This window comes from Plectropomus leopardus, chromosome 2 (assembly GCF_026936395.1).
Source record: "Plectropomus leopardus strain MGB_pleo_1.0 chromosome 2, ASM2693639v1, whole genome shotgun sequence".
In the NCBI taxonomy this organism is placed as follows: Eukaryota; Metazoa; Chordata; class Actinopteri; order Perciformes; family Serranidae; genus Plectropomus; species Plectropomus leopardus.
The window spans coordinates 18,657,450-18,679,530 of NC_142177.1; the positions used below are offsets into that span (position 1 = coordinate 18,657,450).

Below are 22,081 nucleotides of genomic sequence, written 5' to 3' on the forward strand. Positions count from 1 at the left end.
TCCCTTGTTGTATATTAGTATTTTGTTGATAATTTTTCATATTTTACCCACTGAGAACCAATGTTTGCACGTCACGTTGTAAAATGTATATATTTCTTTATGTTATGTTCTTTTTTTCTTACTATACTTTATGGCATTATTTGAATCTCTTAACATTCTGTTTTCCCCCCTCATTGACCTTTATGTAGCTTTAAGGTTGTTAAAATCATCTAATACACTTACATTTGTCCAAAATCCATTTGGTTATATATCGCATCTTTGAGCACTTTGAATTTAAACAATTTATATCCAGTTCTTTGTATTTGTAACAATGTTTGACGACACAGGTTGGGATTGTAATGACTATTGTTTAATGATTGTTGTTTAACTTGCAAACCTTCAAATATAATTTGAAGTTTTATTTGTGATATTTGTGTGGTTTACCAAAGATTTTTAAGAAATTAACATGTCTTTTATATGAAAGCATATTATTTTAAAATATTTACTTTTTACTCAGATTAAAAGGAAAAGCTGAAAAAACACAAAAATAAAAATGAGAGTTAATATGTGTATTTGAACTTGAACATGACCCCTACTTGTTATGGCTGTTTTTTTTTTTTTTTGTGCATTTACTTTGACAACACTGAATCACTAGATATAGGCCTGCACAGTAGATAACACCACCTGCTGAACTTAACAGAAAGGGAATCCTGTAAGAAAGGTGAATTACCTGAAGCCTATGCTGCCTCCTTGTGGTACATAAAGAAGTTATCCAATATAATTAAAAAAAATGCACAGTGGAAATCTTTTACACAACTGCATCTCTGCAAATATGGAGCAAGTCTCAGGTCAAAGAATTAAATAAAGCTAATTTTTGTGTTTTTTTCTCTCTGCTCACTCGAGGCTTACTTTGTCCCGCCTTTATTCAAAAGTTTCATTAACAAACATCTGTGCCAAGTTATTGTGTCCATCCAGAGAAACATGTACGTATGTATGTATGCATCTATCTATCTAGATCTGTCTGCATTATTGGGAAAAACTGTTCTACTTTAACTTTTATTCTGATATCAGCTGTCTTAGTTTTTGCTCCTAAATGTACTTAAGCTGTGGAGGGTCCTCTATAAGGGACTTTTACCATGCTAACAACGCTTAGCATCATTCTCAACGTTTATACACTCAAACGTAAATTGAACATTGAACAAATTCAATTAAAATAGGTGGAAAAACAGACATTGGGGCTTTATGGTTTAACGTTTGCTTCCAAATGAAACCTGTCAGTGTTAGCCTATCAACTGTTAGATAACGTTAGCAACACAGTCATTTTCATCTAATATTTTCATAGCACATTGTAAAATCAGCGTGAGTGGAGAGTGAAGGTTAAAAGTTGTAACCTACAGTACTTGTACTATTGTAACCTACATTTCCCCCCATCACTAAAAACTCATGAGCATGCACCTGCTGTCACGTGCACGGCTGTGTCCTACGCCAACACTGGGGCTTATTACTCTGCATGTATCACTCCGCTTCACAGCTGTTCTGAATATGTAATTGGGCCTACATTAACGTCGGTAGTTTTCTAACGTCACTGTATATTGTGGTGTAACCGACTGTTGCGGAGGCCTACTGTGTCCCTCTGAAGTTGCTGTAAGGCAGGAAAAACAAGTTTTGAGAGGAACTTCTTCTCCTTTTGGGACTTATGTGTGTGGGGGAAATTTGGTAAAGGTAAATAAAAGGGCAGCAGTTGTTGTTGGAGCTGTCACACCATCTCTCGTCCTGTTTTTAATTTTCTTTTTTAAATTAGTTATCAAGTTAGGCGAACTCAGGGTGCTCGGTTACATTGGTGGCAGCGGTTCACTTCTTCAAGCCGCTGTGAGGACTTTTCTGTGGACGTGTGGAGCCGTTAGCCGTGCTGTTGTTTTTAGCTTAGCCGCTTCAGTATAGCTAGCTGGCTAACCGCAACATGGCGCTTCAGGACTGTGGACGATAATGTTATGAAGATGTGGTGCGGAGAGGAGGACCCTTTTAAACCGGCGCGGGGATGTTTGACAGACTCGCCCGGCAGAGTCTCTAAGGTTGAGCTGATAGGTGAGACATCTGGAGGCGGCGGAGACTGCAGCTCCGAGCCGGTGACGATTCTTCATACTTACTTCGGTAAGTCAAGACGCTTAATATACAACAGTCTGCTTCAGTTAACAGACTCTCATTTAATCGGATACACAACTAAGTAGCTTACCTGAGTATAATACGTAGACCCAGCAAACACAAAGTGAGTGAGCGAGTTTTCAGGTAAAGGTGTGTGTGTTGTTAGGCAACAACTGTCACTGTCAGCGGTTGCGGAACTATTTGTGTCAGCGGGGCCAACAAAGTCTTAGAGACTGCGGCCTCATAACCTACAAAGAGAAGTGACACCTTTAAAACTGAGGAAGCGTTAGACACTTTTAACTCCTGAAATAAACCATTAGTAACTAAAATGCAATTTGGCAACATTAATTTTTGCCTATGAAAAACACTGGGGACACTACTGACAGGTTTTATGCTTATTATTAATTAATTAATTAATTAATTAATTAATTATTATTATTATTATTATTACAGAAAATTACATAGTGGTCGACATTTTATATAATTTGATGCCATTATTATTATTTTTTAAATATTTTTTGAAAATATATCTTCAATAAGTTAAATTGGAATTAAATAATTATTGTAAATTTTACTATTTTTAAACCAACACCAATTGCTTTCTCGCCAGAATTTCATTCCTGGTATTATAGAGGGGACTTTGAAACACACTGTGGATTTTCATGGTCGGAAATAGATTTTACGTGCAATTTAGCTGATGTACAGGAGTCAAAAAAACAAAAAATAATAATCATGACAATAGAATGGGCTATTATTATTTATATTTTGCTGTCAAAATAATATTTTTTAGACTTTCCATATCCCAAAAGAACTCGCATTTCTAACATTGTGGTTTCAGCCCCAATTAAACATTAAACCCTTTGGCGTACTTTTACTGAGACGCGTCATTTGACCGAACGGTACATTTCCGAGCAGCTCCTGAAGGCAGCAGCAGCTCGAGCTCCGGTCAAAATAAATCTCAAGAGACGAGACCGATTTATAATAGATCCATGGACGAGACCATGAGCGACACAAACAGGCCGGTCACACTGAAAATAATCCTCATAGGAAACTCTGGGTAAAGTTGAATAGCTTCTTCTTCTTCTTCTTCTTCTTCTTTTTTTTTTTTTTAAAGCATTTCCTTTGTGGTTAAATTTGAGTTTAGTGCCCCGTGGATAGTTGTTTCACTTTCATTTACTGTAAATCCAAAAGGATACTCCCAAAAGTTTTTTGTTAACAGTGCAGTGAGATCAAACGTGACTTGCTAAATGTCTGTGAAAAGAGACAGGGATGTTTTAATGTGTTGTGCCTTTACTCAATGTTTACACAGGGTGGGAAAATCCTCCTTCATGAACAGATATGTGAATCACCGCTTCACCAACATGTACCGGGCCACCATAGGAACTGATTTCCTCTCTAAAACAGTCCACATAGATGGGGACACAGTCACCCTTCAGGTCAGTCCACCTGTCCAGCCACAGTGAAACATACATACACACAGGAGCACCAGCACATGTTGATGTTACATGCAGGTGTAACTGTTCCCTCAGATGTGGGACACAGCTGGCACAGAGAGGTTCCAGTCTCTGGGTACCCCTCTGTACAGAGGAGCCCACTGCTGCATGCTGGTGTTTGATGTCACATCCACAGTCAGTTTCTCTGCCCTGGAGGAGTGGAGGAAGGAGTTTCTGATCCAGGGCGAGCCTCAGGACCCATCCGACTTCCCCTTCATTGTACTGGGTAACAAGACTGACCTGAGCAACCGGGAAGTGAGTTTAAGTGCCCTCCTGTAGTAAAGTATCTAAGACGTGACCTTGTGAACCACTGATAGGGTTTAAAGGGACAGTTCAGGTAAAAATCAAAAACGTGCGTATTTTCTCTTGTGCTGTTTATCTGGATAGTTTTGGTGTGAGTTGCAGATTGTTGGAGATAACGTCTGTAGAGATGTCTGCCTTCTCTCCAGTATAATGGAATGAGATGGCACTCTGCTCGTGGTGCTCAAAACGCCAAAAATACGTTTGAAAAAACTGAACTGCAACATCTCTTCCTGGAAATCATCACCCAGTTACTCAAGTTAATCCACAGACCTTGTTGTGAGGAGTTTCATGTAGGAACTATTTTCTTTCCACTGAACTACACCTACAGAAGAAGGTGTACATCTACTGTTTGCTCACCCTGCACCAATGAGCTAGCTCAGGTTACAGCTCAACCAAGGGGGACGCCATTTATGATAACGTCTTGCTCTGTCATGAGCCTCTCATCCGTGAGTAGATACACACTTCATGCTGAAACAATCTGGACTTATAAATAGCACTACAGGGAATGTTTTTTTTAATTCTTGGGTGAACTGTCCCTTTAAATGGTATATTTTCAAAAGTATATTTGAGTAATTTTCCCTGTGAGTTTTACTCAATTACTTGAGTACAATTTTGAGGTACTCTTACCTGTCTTTGAGTTTTTTTATTTTATTTTATGCCACTTTATGTTTCGTTTTAATCCACTACATGTATTTGCTAACTTTTAATATCAACCTTTACCACCTTTAAACTTTAATCTAGTATTATGGTATAAATTATTAGGAAATTGGCCATTCTGCATCAGGAATACTTTCATTTTTAGTACTGTGAGAAAAGTTCTGAATGCAGGACCTTTACTCATGACAGTATTTCTATACAGCGCTGTTGCTACTTTTTACTTTGGTAAAAAAATCAGAGTACTTTAATGCTGATCTTTGCACTCAAGTGTTTTGCACTTAAATCATTTACATAATTATTGGCAGATTACCAAAAAGTATGAAAAAAATAATTGTTGCAGCCCAGGTCACAGCCAATGTGGTATCCAGGTAATAACCATCTTTAAACAATTTACTCAACTAACTGATCTACACTTCAGGGCTGCTCATTCAAAGATGCCTTTGACTCTTCATTACAGATTAAGTGCAAAGAAACTATGAGCTGTTCTGTGACAGGACAGTATTTAATGTTTAAAAAATGTGCACGGTGGAAGCACTTTGCAATGCTGGAGCTTTCCACCAAACTTTTGTGCAGCACATAATGTTGTAACATTTTTAAATGTTATTCCTATGGCCTTAGACAGTCCAAAAATATCAGTTAAGATGAACAACTCTCTCCCAAATCCAAAAACTAGACTGCTAAAACTCTCATTTGTGATGCCACAGGGTTTAAAGTCTAGAGTTGGAAATTAAGAAATCTGAATATCAGGCTCTGATTCATTGTCTGGAGCTGCTGCAGACTTTATACTTTATACATCACAAGTTTGAAACTCAGTTATCTGGTTCCTGGCTTTGAGAGGGGGCATCTTGTGTTCACAAATATTGATTGAACTTTCCTAGGCCATGGAAATAACATTATAATTCTTAATTTAGATGTTGTTCCCCTTAAAGTTTTTTGTTGCATTTTATGTGCCCCATGCTGTCATGTCAGTACCGTTTGACATTTGTACTGTACTTTCCCTGCAGGTGTCTCGCAGGAAGGCCCTGCAGTGGTGTGAGGAAATCCAAGCTGAATACTTTGAAGGGAGCGCGAAGGAGGATCTGGATGTGGAAAAGCCGTTCCTGAGAGCGGCTAGGAGCGGCTTACAGCAGGTAATTAAGCCTCTTTTTAATCTGTCTCGAAAAGAAGAAAGACACAAAAAAAATCTCTCTATGTTTAACATGTTTATTTTTTGATGATAAAAGATACATTACTCCCTACAGTACAAAAAACACACATTGGAAAATACAGGACATTTCCAGATAACCTGCAAACAGCCGAGAGAAACTCGCAACACCTGTGAGTGCTGAGAGCAGCACTCGTCCCAGTGTGGGAGGGAAAGTTCAGAGAGACCTCGACACTGCTGATGATGACCTATCTAACGAGGGTGCAAAAATAGTGACCCAGCAAAGGTACTGTGGAAGGAAAGGACACAATTGTATACCACATGGAGAGAGGAACAAACTCATTAAATGTTTTTTTCTTTTTTTTGAGAACCTTCAGCTTATGGTCTAACTTAAGGCATCACTACTAAAATACACTGCTTTTGCATGCATGTCTAGTTTTGTTCAACAGACACACTGACACACACAAAAATTATGAATGCATATGAAGAGAAAGTTCATTTCTAGAAAGAAATCGGGAGAAACCACAAACGGAACCAAGGCGCCAGCCGGAGAAAAAGGCGGCGAGCGAACACCTTGGCTCTGATCTTTCTGGCCGTTACCATCACAACTGAATCCGCCCTTACAAAGTAGATATACACTCATGTCCGGTCAGAAACCTCCTCCCTGTACAAATCCTTGTTATTGTAATGAACCTAGCAGTGATTCAGACTCCTACAGTGAATCAGCTTGACAGAAGCAAATTAGAACAATCAGGGAGACTATATATATTTATATATATATATTTGTTTCTTTTATAAGTAAAGACACAAAAGGCAATCAAGAGATGACCAACATGTAAAAACAGTTTGTTACAGGTAATTATATAAAAGGCCAAGATGTTTTTTTTTTGTTTGTTTTATTCTTGCTCTATGAACGAACTAATTTACAAGTGAGTACACTCCGGCTATGTAAGCTTTCTTCCCAAGACATCCCCATTCAAAGACATACGGGTTTACACATCACAGTTAGCTTGCACACCATCTGTAGTCTGAAATACAGAGCCGTGGAAGGAAAAAAAAATTAAAATTTATTAAATGGATTCACATACATCAATAGGATAGGGAAAATATGTCTACTAATATAATTTGCCATTCTAAAAATTAAAGAAAGAGGTTAGACACCACATTCATGAGCATAAAAAGCGTAGGACAACTGATCAGGATAGTTGGGGGGAAAGGTATGAAAAGATCTGATGTTGTTTCTCCTCATACCCCGTGAAATTCCATGTTTGGCAAACAAAGCAAAACAAGCATTGAGTAGTAAACAAAGTAAAAACTCTCCTCTCCCTGGGTCCACTTCAAAGTTCCCTTCAGTCCTATAACCTCTGTGGGTTCTACTTGGAACAAATACAAAAGTCTTTCTCTCGTTCATTACCACCTGTTAACAACAAGAACATACAACCAACTGAATGAAGATTTTTAAAAATATAGTGGCAACCTCAACACAGCCACCGGTCTTCCCACGAACACAAACTATGGGGATGAACAACAGTTAAAAAAAGTGATGTTTTTAAAAATGCACACAACATACACATACACACAGGAGAAAAAAAAGCTTAAAAAATACAAAAATAAACTACACAAAAGATCTTCTGCGTCATTGCTTGCTAATTTTTTGGGAAGATTTTGCAAGATTTTTTTTTGTGTGTGTGTGTGCTGCAAGTCTCAGTCCTAGCAAAGTCTGTCATTCATTCTCTACAAATCTCTTCGTCGTTCTTTTTTTTTTCTTTTTTTGTCCACTTTGAAGTGTCGGCCACCAGTCCTCATCTTGGGGTAAAAAGCACACAGTGATGACATTACCAGGAGACTGGAGTCCAGTACGATGACTACAGACTTGGTTCTTGATGAAGCAAATTTGAGCAAAAAGGAAAGGAAAAAAAAATTATGTCCTCTGTCGCTGAGGACAAGTGCTTTATTTGTATCCATACCGATGTTTCCTCATCTAAGCTAATGCCTCCACAGCCTTTTTCAACACTGTACATCATTTCATGTAGTCTCTCTCTACATCCCCCCAGGATTCACAAAACAAAGACAAAAAAAAAAATAAAAATAAAAATAACATAGCGCTCAGGCTGGCTCCCAGTTTGTGAAAGATGTAAATGCTTCTCTATACTGCTCAACTACTGAAACAAGCCAAAAATAGATGTTAAACGATGGAAGGGGATGTGACTGAAAAAGATAATGTGCTTCTAAGTTTGTGTTGCTCTAAAAATAGTACAACCAACAGAACGAGGAGGAGGGAGGGTTTTATCTACAGAAACATCTCTCAGATTGACTTTCATCTCGGCTTCATACGGTTGTTCTGCCTCCATTGCTGTCTTGATCTGAGACTTGAGGGTGGAGGATGAGATTAGGATGAGGATGAGGAGGTGGAGAGGGGTGAAGGTCAGTCTTCCTGATAAAAGGACAGCGAGTGGAAAAAGGACAAAAGACTGGGAGGGGTCTCTGGGCAACCTCACTGGTCCGTCCTTGCTTTCTTTGGACCAGTAGCCTTACTGCAAGAGCACACATAAAACCAGATTAAGTACTGCATGTTGTATTCATCAGTGCCATGTTAATGTCTGGAGCCTGTGTGCACAGTATGAAACCAGGAAACTGTACTTACGTATCGGGAGAGGTGCCTGGTCTTTTGGGGGCCGGTTTTGCAGAGGCAGCATCTTTGCCAGATTCTATGGAGCAGAAAATTTGTTACAACACATCTCTTTATCCATAATGAACGCCTCACTTGCTAATATTTGAGGATTAGGCCTTGTCCACATGCACATTTGAAAACATAGCTTATTCTTTGCCTTTCATCCACACGCAAACTGCTTTTTAAGTCACTGAAATGTGATCTTTTGTAAAACCCTGTCAGGGTGAAAATGTATGTTTTCTGAGACGTTTTGACAGGGAAACTGGAGTTTTTGGCTTGTAACGTCAGTGTCGGCACTTCTCTTTTGTGAAGCGTCACAAATAAGGCAACATATCATTCAATGATGGAAAGGCCCAGAATGGTGCTGACTCCAACCTTGCTATCAGGACTTTTTATATGTTGACACATATATAAATATATATATATATATACAGTTCCTCTTCCACTATACTGAGGAACAGAGTCATCAAAATTTGCAATGGAGATCCTGGTAGCTTTCCAGGAAAAACATTAGGCTTCTGATTTGCCAACATCTTCACTTCCCTATGTGGCTTTAGGGGTTAAGGTTATATCACTGCCTGTTGGTTTGGTATGCTCTTGACAACACTTCAATTGTGTTCTTCCTTTTACAGTGTTTGTGGGGACGGGCCATATTTTTGAAAACAGAAAGAAAAACCTCTTTCAAAAACAGAGGTCTGTGTGGACTAGTCCTTAGCTTGTGAATCTGTGTGCTCACCTTGCAGCCATCGGACTTGGGTGGCTGGACCGTAGCCCTTCTCATTGCGGGCAGCGATACGGAAGATGATGGCTGGCTTGGTGGTGTAGTCGATGTGGGCGTTGGAGAGGCTGGATGACTGCACCAAGCAAGAGGGGTTGGGTCCACAATACACGCGCATGAAGGCTAGCTGTGCCGGGGTGGAGGCCTTGGCTTCAGCTGTCTGGTTGCTCTGGATGGCAAGGTACACGGAGTACTCGATGATTTTCCCCGACGTTACCGAGGGGGGCTCCCAGGTAAGGTGGGCACCATCTGGGCTCTGCAGAGGGGAGGGACAGTGAATGATTACTACTCAGTACCTAAAAGCATGGCTCATGAGAACAGCTGGCATTATCATCATGTTTATTCACCTGTATATCAAATCCAAAAATAAGATGAAAAAAAAGGGAAAAGACTGAACTGGTGTGTTTACCTTGCTGATTTTGATGGCGCAAGGCGCCCCTGGGAAGCCTGGAAGGCAGGTCTTGAAAGCAGATATCTCAGAGAAAGACCCACGACCACAAGCGTTGATTCCAGCAACACGGAACTTGTACGCTGTCCCAGGCTGCAGCTCCATTTTCTTCATCTGGCTGTAGTCTGGCATGATGCCAGAGTCATCCTACCAAACGAAACAGAGATTAGAGATGCACAAGGCACACTAACACAGCCATCTAAGCATGAAAGAAGCCCCCCTGGGACACTTACATCTCCTTGAGAATCATCTCCTGGCACATAGAAGTGGGTGACAACCATATTTGTCACTTTAACAATTCCAACATCAAACCACTGGTTCTCTTTTTTTACAACAGGCTTCACGGGGGTTGGCTGAGGGGCTTGCTTCTGAAAGACAAAAATAATACACTGAAGTTTCTTCTCTCGTTGACCTTGCTGAACCAGCCAGATGTTGTACAATAACTCACCTCTCCCTCAATACCATTGGCAACCTCTGCTAAAGCGGCCGCTGCTTGCAGCTTGGCTGGACTCGCTACCGATACGGAGGGTGCAAATGTGCTTGATGGAGCGAGTGCTGTGGAGTCAAATGAACAATACAGAGAGGTCAATCTACTGTCCAAAAAGACGTCCAAAATAACTATCGCATAAAAAAAAGTCTTACTCTCAGCAGTGGTACGTGGCAGCAGTGACGCAACAGCACTGGTGACTGCAGCAGCCATTTCATTGTGTCCGTTGCTCTCGACTGAGGGGTCGTTGAGGCTGTCAGCAGGGGCGAGGCCCTCAGTGGGCAAGTTTGTGTCGACACTGGCCTGCTGTGCAGCAGCCTGAGCCTCCTGCAGCTGCAGCTGCTGCTGCTGCTGGACCAGTGCAGCGAGCTCCTGCTGGGTCAGCATGATGGGGATGTTGGTAGGTTGCTGGCTCTCTCCAGTGGAATCGCCTTCATCTGTAAAAAGAGAATATTTAGGAAATATTATACAAATTACAACCATGTGAAAGTGTTAATAATTGTGGAGGTAGCAAAGCTAGCTTCTGGGGAGGACCATCCCTGTTATGGACTATTTTAGAGTAGAAGAATAAATAAATCTTCCAATGCCTTTTCCCATTGAACTGCCAATGGACATTGATATAAAATGCTTCTGCTGAGCATACAAGATGATGGTTGAACTCACTCATTACGGCTTGCTGGGCTGCCTGGAGCACAGCCTGGATAGCAAGGGCCTGGGCTTCTTCAGTGGCAGCTGCCTGAGCAGCAGCCTCTGCCGCTGCAGTCACAGCCAGCTCCTCGTCCGAGAGCCCTGTCACCATGAGTGTGGCGCCCTGACCCTCAGACATCAGCTCTGACGGCAGATTCAAGGCTGTAGCTGTGGCTGCTTCTCCCTGCAAGAACACATTGTACGTCATATACCCAATAAACAGAGGCTGACGGTTAACTAATAAAGACGAAAAAGCAGCAAAACATCTTTTCATTTGTAGTTATAGTTGTCTAATGTATGTAAACTTACAATCAAAGAAACATTGTTAGGTAACCTTCAAAATGAGCTAAATCTTAAACGTGCACATGCATGCATTTACACAGTTCATAGGGGTGCTCTGGTACTCTAGCAAATAGCTATACACCCTTATAAATGTATAATCTATAAGCTTGTTCTATATATTTATATTTTTAAAAAGAAAAAATGATGGGAAATAGTACATCATGATGAAATTTTTTAAGACTGTCCATACAAATGACGGACAACGACAAAGTGTAACCTCTGCAGTCAATATATCTTTGATTCAATGGGCTATAAGCAAACAATTGTTTTGTGTGACGTTACACAGTACTTGCCTCTGCTTGTGTCTCCATGGCAGTGGCTCCCTCCACTGCAGGTGCAGCTTCTGCTGATGCTGTCTCGTCAGTCTGCATGGGTTCCTCTGTGGAGCTGGCAGCAGTGCTCACACTCTCTGTGATTGATGAGATTGACTGGAGAGACACAAAGATGAGACATAACATATTGGTCACAATGGAGAATAATTAGGAAATTATGTGCCTCTCACATAATGCCGTCTGATTCAGACATATAACCTTAAAACAGGTATCTGCTGAGATTAACTGGACTCAGCAGTAGTTGTTTGATCATTTGTTAACCCTGCTGGTGAATTAGTGGATTTCTTACTGGTACAGAGGGTCCGGGGGCTGGTGTGGACTGAGTGACAGTTGTGATGGCCCTGCCCTGGGTGGTGGTAACCATGCCAGTTGCGGCAGTGGTGGAGGCCACTTCTGTGCTGCTGGTACCTTCTGCTCCCTCCTCTGTCTGCTGGGCTGCTGATAAATACAAAAACATAATTTAAGTTTGACTTTATTCCAGTAAATTCATTTTACATTCTGGATGCAGCTTAAGCATCTACCATATGGCAAATCAAAACATTTTTTTTTTTTGCTGTTTCTGTTTAAAGAGCAAGAACAAATTGTGAGATAAACACATAAATCACACTAAAGATGACTGGTTAATTTTGAAAGTAGCAAACAAAAGCTTTCAGCAGGATTGCTTTATTTCATTACCCTAGTGAGCTGATGCAATTACAGTCAATCTAGGTCTACCTGTGCCTTCTCCTGTCTCCATGCTGCAGGTGGCAGTGGTAGCTGTGTTGGTGGTCCCAGTTTCGTGTGTTTCACAGGGCGGGTTGGAGCAAACCCTTTGGACCTGACCTGACGCTGTGCTGGTCTGGTCACCTCCCATGCTGGAGGTGGCTGTGGACGGGGTGTTGGTGGTCCCTGTCTCGTGTGTTTCGCAGGGCGGGTTGGAGCACACCCTCTGCGCGGTGTTTGTCTGGCCTCCGTTCATGTTAGATGCTGACTGGGTGGCTGTATTGGTGGTGCCGGTCACGTGGGTCTCGCAGGGTGGATTGGAGCAAGTCTGCTGGACTCCTCCCATGTTAGCCGATGCTGTGGTAGCTGTGTTAGTTGTCCCAGTTTCATGGGTCTCGCATGGCGGGTTGGAGCACACTCGCGGCACAGACATGTTTGATGATGCAGTTGTGGCTGTGTTGGTGGTGCCTGTTTCATGGGTCTCGCAGGGCGGGTTAGAGCACACCTGTCCTGCTTTAATTGTAGCCGAGGAAGTGGTGGCTGTGTTGGTGGTTCCGGTCTCGTGGGTCTCGCAGGGCGGGTTAGAGCAGACCTTTTCTGCTCCCATGGAGGCAGAAGAGGTGGTGGCTGTGTTGGTGGTTCCTGTCTCGTGGGTTTCACAGGGCGGGTTGGAGCAGACCAGGGTGACTGTCCCAGAGCCTTCTCCAGCGGCTCCAGCCTCAGTGGAGCTGGGCTGCTCGGAGGTTGGCGAAGCCAGAATTGACACTGGGAGATCCTGCACTGGTTGAGCTTCTACACCACTGGGGGTTGTGATCAGAGTCACCTGGGTGGGCTGGTTCTGGGCAGAAGAAGAAGTAAAGCAACTTAAGTCATCGTTGAGTCATACAGCATGTTTCAAAAACAACTCCTTTTTACTCCCTTTTCCTAGCTCTCCACCCATTGTTTTTCTAACAGTAGCTCCGTCATTGCTCTGTAGTTAATAGGGCTAGGTACCATTTACATTTGAACCGAAACTTGTACCTGGATTTCTATACTGGTACCCATCTCTTTCTCTAATTACAAAAATAATTTTTGAACAAGCTACAGGGGTGATACACACAATCTCTCTCTGGTCTACTCTGCTCCTCTTATTACACATAAAGCCAAGACTCTGTCTGTCTGCATGCTTATGTGTGTCTGCTCCTCTTTCTTGCTCTTTGTTTAGACACAGCTGACAACGCTGTGGAATAGTACATAATTTAATAATCAATCACAAAAAGCACTAATACTAGGCTATTTTTTTAAATAAAATGGAAAAGCAAAGAGACCAGGTGCCAAAACTAACAATGCTGCAGCAACAGTTTCAGCTCGTTGGGAAGGTGACAGAGCTCCACAGCTGGCTTCCTAGCTCTGGGGCACTTCCTGTCTGAATCCAGCATTCCCACCCAGATGCATTATCAGGTGCTGACATTTGGGACTAAATGATTAAACATGAATTGGTACTCAATACTACAGTTTGGCACACAACCCTTGTAGCTACAGAAATAACACCCACACCCTAACATTTACACCTCTTTCTTTTGCTTGTAACGTAGTGATGTAAAAGCTTAAGAGGCACACTTCTGCCGTGATGTTATGTCTCGATGACTAAAATGCTAAATATAACCTGAGGGACAACAATCGGCAGGGTCTTACCTGCACCGTCATGGTAGAGGAGGGCAATGCGGAGGCAGAAGTCAGGCTGGTCTGAGCAGCTGACACAGTTATGGCAGCCGGGCTGATGACCTGGCTGGACAGGGTAGCGATAGTTCCCAGTGTGGTGATGGGAGTGACCAGAGAGGCATTGGAACTGTCCACGTTGCTTCCTGCGAGGCTTGAGGAGACTGTGCCAGTGACTGTCCCAAGAGTGGTGACACCTGGAAGAGAGATAAAATGGCATTATAAGATTTTAAGAACCAGAGTACAAAATCTGTGATAACATATTAATGTAATCCATAAATAAATCATCAAAAAAACAAATGACACAAATCATTATTCTTACCAGTAGTCCCCTTGACAACAAGAGTGGTGACAGTGGGCTTAACAGCAGATACTGTCACTGGTGTAACAAGTCGAACACCACCAACTGTGCTCATGGGCACAGTGCGCAAAATAGTGCCAGGCTGCCCAGGAGCACCCTTCAAAACCACCTAGAGACACACAGTTCAGGATAAATCTCCTTTGATGCAACATACATGGGCATCACAACAATGACATTTATAAAGACTACTGCACAAACAGAGTCAGTGTACCTGTGTCAGTCCCTGTTGGCCAGCAGCAGTGGCAAGTTTGGGCACCGCGGTGATGATTTTACCAGGAGTTCCAGTGGTCATCACCTTTGTGGTCAGGATTGTGATTGGTGTTTTCATGCCTGCACTGCTTGTTACACCTGTAAGGACAAAAGCAAAGTTGATTTTCATTCAATTATTTCAACTCAGACACATTATTTGAATACCAGGCCTTGGGTTAATTTACATCTGCCAATAATTCCAAACATTTGTTTTTATTGGCCTTTGCAGAAACACTATATTTTTTGAAGAACTTAAGACTACATCGTCACTACTTCTGTTGCGGCATGCCATAACTGCTCATCTTGAAATTGAACCAGGTGACAACAAACAAGGACAATCATGTGATCCAGATGTTCAAAATCCAAAACATACGTGAGCTTCACTTATTTTACAGTACTGCTCTCAATCACAAATATGCAGGCTGCCGTGGTATGTATTTGTGGAACAGTAAACATAAGTGAGTTTATACCTGTAGCTCCAGGCTGGGTCATGATGGCCGACATGGGGATGGTCTTAATGATGGTGGTGCCCTGCTTTGTGGTGGTGGGAGAGACGCCGCTGATGTTGAGGATTGTGGGCTTGTTTCCTGTGCCTCCTGCCTGGGAAGTGGTGATGATGGTTGTGGGTTTGCCATCTGCAGAGGTCACCAGCTTCAGGATGGTGCCAGCTGGGAGGGGACCCTTTGTCTGGGGAGAGAGAGTCACATGTTACACAAAGCATTTTGAGAAAGACATCTGGTGCCTGTCTCAGGAGTTTTAAGCTACCTCCTGTTTTTTTCCTGCACTCATGCAGATAGCTGACCTGTATGATCTGTGTGAGAGGGTTAGTGGAAGCCTGGCCTGTGACAGCTGATGTCTGCACTGGCTTGGTTTGTACCACAGACATCATCTTGCCAAGGTTGGAGATCTGCCGACATAGGAGAGAGACTCAAGTTCATGAGTCACCAGAAAACATCGGACAGCACAGGGAGTTCAGTGGGACGATGGACCACTGGTAGCTCTACAAATAATTCCTGCCCTAACTGACCAACAGTCATGCAGATCGCTAACATCATGCTCCCTGTTTTCTTAGAATTCTCCAACAGTCACTGTAGGCCAACCTTTACTCCCTCCCCCACTCAGCTCAGTGCATGTTGTCACCAGTTTGTGTGACAAGACATAAATAAAAAACCAAAATGCACAATAAGTGTGGAAAAAGCAATTTACAGAACCAAGGATTTACAGCATGCCTGTGAACACACCATAGGGTGCCCCCAGAGTGGTGTTAAAGTATTAAATGCTACAGAGTCCTGTTGTCTTACCAGAGTGCCGCTGCTGCCCATGGTGAGTGGACTCTTGACCAAGGTGATGGTCTTGGTGACTCCTCCCACCACAGTGGTTACCACCTGGGCCTGCTGGGCCACTGTGACGGCACCGGACTTGTGCACAGTGATGATGGGTCTGGTGGTGGTGGGAGAGGATGCAGTTGCTGTGCCAACTTGGGCTGCAGCCGTTTTCAGCATCCGAGTGGCTGGGTTACTGACCTACAAGCACATGGTTATGTTAAGAATTACCCTGAGACCTGAGGCAAAATGCTGCAAAATGACAACGTTAAGTGAAATCTGTACCATGACAGGAGATGCCATTTTCACTGTGGTGGTGCCAGGAGAAACGGCAACTGTTTTGAGAATGGTGGCACCTGCAGGAACATTTAGGACAGTGCCTGCAGAAGAGGGCGGGATCTTCTGTGTCGCTGCAGCAGCTGCAGCTAGAGCTGCCATGCCACTCATCTGAGGGCTACTTCCAATAGGCTGAAAGAAGAAGAAAAAACAATTTGGATACAGTTACTGATCTGGCGACGACATATACTTCATGCAAAATCTTCAATATAATTGAACGCATTGCAAAATTATTCATACCGATCCTTGGGTGGTCTGGGCAGGCACTACCATTCGAACACCTGGCGGTAGAGATGTCACAGTGACGGGGGATTTCCCAGGCTGGCTGGGGCGGACTGTGACGACAGATGTGCCTGTGGCAGACTGTTGAGCTGCAACCTTCAAAACAGCTATAAAACAAGGGAACTGATGATTAGACTATGGCAGTGTTTTTATGGTCGCTTCCTGGTATGGTGACAAAAGCAATGGACATGGAAGAATTTGAAAACAATTGGTCATTAGTGTAATACCTGTCTGGGGTAAGCTCTGAGCAGAGGGTGCTGCAGCAGCCGGTGCAGGGCTCTTTGGAGAGTTCAGTGGCTGCACGGGGGTGGCACTCATGGCTGGCGAGGCTGCAGCTGGAGTCGCAGGGATGTCATATTTCTGCAGCTGCAGTAGGTAGGTATCAGCAGTTGAGACGGCGCCCCAGCTCACCTCAAGAGAGTTTGTGTTGGCACGGACTAACTGCACCCTGGCAGGGGCGTGTGGCCGCTCTGGGGAGATGGAGGACAAAAAAATTAACAACAATGACACTATTTCAAAAACTTAAGCCACTGAAATCACTTAAAATGACAAAACCATGTAAGCAAACTGACCTGTTTCCAAGTACCAGAGGTCTTTACAGCACACTTGGTTGTTCCAAGCTTTACGATAACCATCTCGGCCACTCCAAACATAGAGTCTAGAGTTGATGGCCACAGCACAGTGGCCAGCACGGGCTCTAGGGATGTTGTCCTCAAGAGTATCCATCAACACTGTTTCCCAGCACATGGAGTCTACAAACACGCACATGGTACAAAAATTCACATCTGCAAAACCTTTTTTACTCAAAGTGTAATTAATAGAGAGTCAGACAAACCTAGATTTAGGCAGGCAAGAGTGTTTGTGCACTTCCACTCCTTCTCGTGTGTGGCTACTTTGACATCGTCCATCACCAGTGGAACCCATCCTCCAAAAACGTACATCCTGCACGTTGAGAAAATGAAATCACTGAGATGCTGCCACCAAGCTCAGCTTTTTCTTCTGGGATATTAAACATGATTAAACACAACATTCAATATGTTATTGCTTCTGTGCAGCAGTTGACCCACTTGTTTGTGATGGTGGTGGCAGAGTGGAGACTTCTGGGGAGCGGTGCTGTCCCGCTTACTGATGGTTTGTTCCATGTCAGGGTATCTGGAGACAATGAGCAGAAGAGTAGGCTGTTATACAAAAGCCTCACACAGTGTGGGGCTCTTAGAGTGAGTATGTTCAATCCTCTTTGGTCTTATTGGGTGTAAATAGCAGCACTGTCTGAGTGGAACCAGCGAGGGCATTTTTAATTTTTGTGCTGTCATTTTTCTATTCACTATTAGACACTTACCAATATCAAGAGTCCACAGATCTCCTAGGCGACAACCGCTCATTCCTCCATAGATTATCAGGCGAGATTTCCTGCTTGTCTTTTCTGTGTATACCACAGCAGTGTGGCTTTCACGGGGAGGAGGCAGAACTCCATATGTGATGGGAATATCCCATCCAACCACACTGGAACCAGCACGGAGTTCAAGTGTGTACAGATCATTCAGGTATCTGAAAATGAAAAATAGACAGAAGTCACACTCATGTTGCTGGTTGAAGTAGACTCACAAGAGTCTCCCGCATTTAAGAGTCCTGCTGGAATAACATCTGTACCTGGGAATGTTGTTTTTGGGGTCCTCACTGTCATTGGCTAGTCCACCAAACAGGTAGCATTTGTTGCCAACCAGGGAAAAACTGTGGCCAAGACGAGGACAAGGAGGGGGGCCATTCTTCGGATTTTTTGCTTTCAACTTTTTCCATTCCCATCTGCTGGCCTGTGACATAATCCATGGTCAAAACAACATATTATTAATTGATAAGGTCATAGCAGAAGCTGTAACAAACACAAGTACACCTCATTCCCTATTCTGACAATCTAATAAGAATTTTGTGTGATAATGTTAACTGAAAGGACACTATTTAACCACTAACCCCATTTTAAATGTTGTATTAATTTATCCATTTTTATCTTATTTAATGTTTATCTTTGCACTTCCTACTAGCTGAAAATCCGTCTGAACTCTGGTTGACAAACTTGATTGAGTCATACCTACTTCATGTTTTAACCACAAACAGAGCATATTTATTACTTAAACTTTATTCATTATGCAGAGAACAAAGTTTTTGCAAGTGGGACAGTAAAGACAAGTTTGGGTTTTTTTGTATAGTGCACTTGTCAGATGCAGAATAACTTAATTTCCTCTTAAGACTGCCCCTTTCCTCCTAAAATGTGACTTCAACATAGTTTGTTGAGCAACTTGTTAGTTATTCACGATTTCACCAGTTGCTGGACCTCGGTGAACCCTCTGAATTCTCTATGAGGAGTTTTGTAAATCAATTCTGAATAATTCAAGAAAGAATCATAATGCAGCTAATAATCTATAATTTTTCTCACCCTTAACAGCTATTCATCACTGTTGGATGAGGTTGGACCAAAACTTTGCACTGCATTAGCTATTTAGTCCAATTCTTTGAAGTGCAGAGTCAACATAAACACATTGGATGGTGCCCCAGCAACCTTTGCAACATACTTCCCAGTCTGTATTTGATAAATCAGGATTCATGTTATCATTCAGCTACATTCACTAGCTTACCATCGCCGTCCGTAACTAAAGCGCATGGAGCACATTCACCTGCACAACTGTGATACTTACAAATAACAACACTCTGATTTGAACTTACAACATGAGCAGGACGGTTTACATTTAAAATGTTTATATTATAAACACATCCATCTCCAGCTTATACTTACAAGAGCTACAATATCAACTATTTTAAAATAGCATATCTGGTAATGTATGATTTGAGGGGGACTATATATACATTGACTGCATCAAACACTAGAAAACTCACATCATCTTAAAATCAAATTACACATAACAAATATCTTCCATAGACAGTTTACCTGTAGTTCATAGAGATCATTGCTGTATTTTCCATACTCCACCATCCCACCAAACACCAGCAGTCTTGTGCCATCACAGACAAAACCGTATGCAGCACAACCAGGGGGGATATCACCACGGACTGCTGGGATAAACCACTGGTTTGTTGCTGGAAATCAAAACACAATGATAACAATGAAGTTATCAGTTGCAACTTCACCATATCAAGTCATTCAAACTGTAATGTAAACCATAATCTGAATTTGAAGATGAGGACACATAAACCAAATTTGCTGAATTTGTCCGACCTTATTGGTTTAGGTGCAGGAAATTGGGGCACAGGATACACTTAAACCAACCAGCATCATCCATTTTATTTTAGCCCGCCTTTTTTAACATGCTTTAAACCCATTTCCCCAGCAGAGGGGGCCAAATGTAATCAGACACGGACTTGCTTGGCCTACTGAGGCCTATACGCTACTTGGTTCTGCACATCACGAATCAATCTTTAGAAATATGAAATAACTTTTTAAGTGCGAGGACTCAATGTGGAAATGCGTTTTACGTTATTTCACAATTGCAGATTTGTTAGCAAAACATTGTGCATACTGCAAAAAAAAAACAAAACAAAACATGGACAATCAGTAAAGTTGTAGATGCAAAGTTAATCTTACCAGTGTTGTATACATGTAATTCATCCACAATCCCTTCGTTTCCACCACCAAAGACAACCATAAGCTCCTTTATAGCCACAGCTCTGTGACCATGTCTGGGCCGGGGAACGGGACCGGACCATCCGAGGACCCGTTTCCACCGCGGCTGCAGAACCGACGCCGTGGTCCCAGACACCGCGGAGCCAGGGGCAGACATGATTTCTGTGAGGAAAAATAATAAATCAACATATGCCTTTACTGCCGAAGCAATCGGGATAATTTTACATTAACGGCCATCATCAACAGCATCTAACCGCTGTGGCTAACTTCTACAACAGAGTGCGGTCCTAACGGCTAACAGTTAGCGGTTAGCTTTGGTTAATGAACACATTCAATCAAAAAAAGAACTGCAAATGCAGTCCATCTTTCGACTATCCGCTAGTTTAAAAGCATTTTCCATAGATCTGATGTTGTTTGTGGCATCTCCCCTACGACTAAGTTTTTTTCTTAGCTGTTTCTAACCATTGAATTCAATCCATGGAAGCAGCCATCTTGTAACCAAACAAACCCCCGCTAACGCTGCTGCCAGTCTGAAAAATGGCGGAAGCGAATGAAAAAGAAAAATACACGATAGCTACCCAACTACAACAGCAAACGACCGCACTAAATCAAAAACAAATTCAACACACAGGCAGCCGGGCAACAGAGCAGAACACAGCATTCCTGCAACACAAACTTACTCCACAGTTATAAGTGTTAGCAAGAGTCGGCTATTTTCATGCTTCTCTGGGAGTCGCCATATTGTAGCTAACAAGCTTAGCATTTTTTGCAATTCCCTAACATAATTATGTCCACTACAAAGATATTAAAATCGCACTTAAACAACCGCAAAAGTGTGGACAGCACACACTCTAACGTCCATCAATTAACTTGTTGAAATGTACAAAAGAATAAAGTCAAATCGTTGCACTGTAATGAATTCAAACGCTAGCTATACTCCGTTAGCGCTAGCGGCTAACTGCTCAACCTAATTAGCCCATGCTAACAGTGTTAGCATCTGTCAAAGCGTCGCCAAATTTTACAATTAAATGCAATATAATTTCGCTTAATTTTGAAGTGCATTATTTACCTGATACAAATTTAGTTGCAACAACACTCTCAAAACGCAGCTAAGCCGAGTAAAACTGCACAAACAGACTGTTATTATCTTTCATGCCGTCTCTGGAAGCAGCCATCTTTTCGACGATCGGCCTACTTCTACAGCTCCCACAAGAAAAATGGCCGGGCGGTAAGCCACAACAAAACATAACAAACCGGTAAAAGGCGCAAATATTTCAGATTTTCACTTACTTATTTCGATGCAGTAGTTGCAAAAACACTGGTATGTGGTCTAATCTTGCGGCAATAATCCAAATTCATTCGATTTGTGAAGAAGTATTTCCTCTCATGCCTGCCTGGAAGCTGCCATCTTCTTGACAACCAGAGGCGGAGGAAAATGGAAGAGAGTTGGCGTCACCCAAAGTAAACATGGCGACAGAGACCCGCTCGATGACCATTTCACACAGAAACGCCTTTAGTTTATGTTATTTGCCACTGTGGAGAGGCGAAGGCATGCCGGTGCTGCGAGGTGCTTTAAGGGACACTTGAAATCTGTAGAAAGTAGACATATCACGACTTTTAGCAAATTACAACAAGTTGCGTTATAACACTAGGCTTATTGTCCCTTACTAAAGATGGCGACATCCGTGCCGAAACCACTTTTTATTTTAATACAGTGGGGGGTGCTGATTTTATTCCGCCCTAAACTTACTGAAATATGCATATGTATGTACATCAATAGTGTAAAAGCACGAATTTACAGATTTAAAGCTCTCATATACAACAGTTGACACGCCCACACCCTCCATCAGAGCGCCCTCCACTGTTTCAAAGCCTGCACTACTACCAACATCAATTAACTGTATTATGTTTAGCAACATTTTCCTTTTTTACTTTAAAAAAAAACAACTTTAAAATGTGGTAGCTTTCGACGATTTTCCATCTTGTCCACTTTTGTTTGCAGAAATAGGTCCATCTATGTTTCTTTACCATGCA

General features: G+C 42.4%; 2 protein-coding genes across 4 annotated transcripts; one reads left to right on the top strand and one right to left on the bottom strand.

Moving 5' to 3' along the window:
- Positions 1 to 1,512: 1,512 nt before the first annotated feature.
- LOC121955485 (ras-related protein rab7) lies at positions 1,513 to 7,346 on the top strand. Of its 2 annotated transcripts, none has more exons than XM_088087118.1 (5): positions 1,513 to 2,130; positions 3,431 to 3,557; positions 3,651 to 3,869; positions 5,579 to 5,704; positions 5,816 to 7,346. In XM_088087118.1, exons 2-5 carry the CDS (start codon positions 3,450 to 3,452, stop codon positions 5,900 to 5,902), a joined length of 540 nt encoding a protein of 179 aa, XP_087943244.1. In that variant the 5' UTR covers positions 1,513 to 2,130; positions 3,431 to 3,449; the 3' UTR covers positions 5,903 to 7,346. The 2 variants fall into 2 exon arrangements, with proteins under 2 accessions (XP_087943244.1, XP_042359402.1); XM_042503468.2 differs by lacking the exon at positions 1,513 to 2,130 and adding an exon at positions 3,043 to 3,178.
- hcfc1a (host cell factor C1a) lies at positions 5,764 to 21,493 on the bottom strand. Of its 2 annotated transcripts, none has more exons than XM_042503456.2 (28): positions 21,338 to 21,493; positions 20,009 to 20,209; positions 19,355 to 19,503; positions 18,064 to 18,224; positions 17,753 to 17,961; positions 17,481 to 17,565; positions 17,249 to 17,355; positions 16,986 to 17,165; positions 16,641 to 16,883; positions 16,372 to 16,520; positions 16,081 to 16,263; positions 15,775 to 15,996; positions 15,276 to 15,380; positions 14,944 to 15,160; positions 14,436 to 14,572; positions 14,186 to 14,333; positions 13,840 to 14,060; positions 12,178 to 13,003; positions 11,753 to 11,898; positions 11,425 to 11,559; positions 10,766 to 10,973; positions 10,258 to 10,539; positions 10,064 to 10,170; positions 9,849 to 9,983; positions 9,577 to 9,762; positions 9,126 to 9,423; positions 8,363 to 8,426; positions 5,764 to 8,252 (listed from the first exon to the last, which is right to left on the bottom strand). In XM_042503456.2, exons 2-28 carry the CDS (start codon positions 20,202 to 20,204, stop codon positions 8,213 to 8,215), a joined length of 5,139 nt encoding a protein of 1,712 aa, XP_042359390.1. In that variant the 5' UTR covers positions 20,205 to 20,209; positions 21,338 to 21,493; the 3' UTR covers positions 5,764 to 8,212. The 2 variants fall into 2 exon arrangements, with proteins under 2 accessions (XP_042359390.1, XP_042359381.1); XM_042503447.2 differs by having other exon boundaries at positions 11,753 to 11,901.
- Between the last annotated feature and the right edge of the window lie 588 nt (positions 21,494 to 22,081).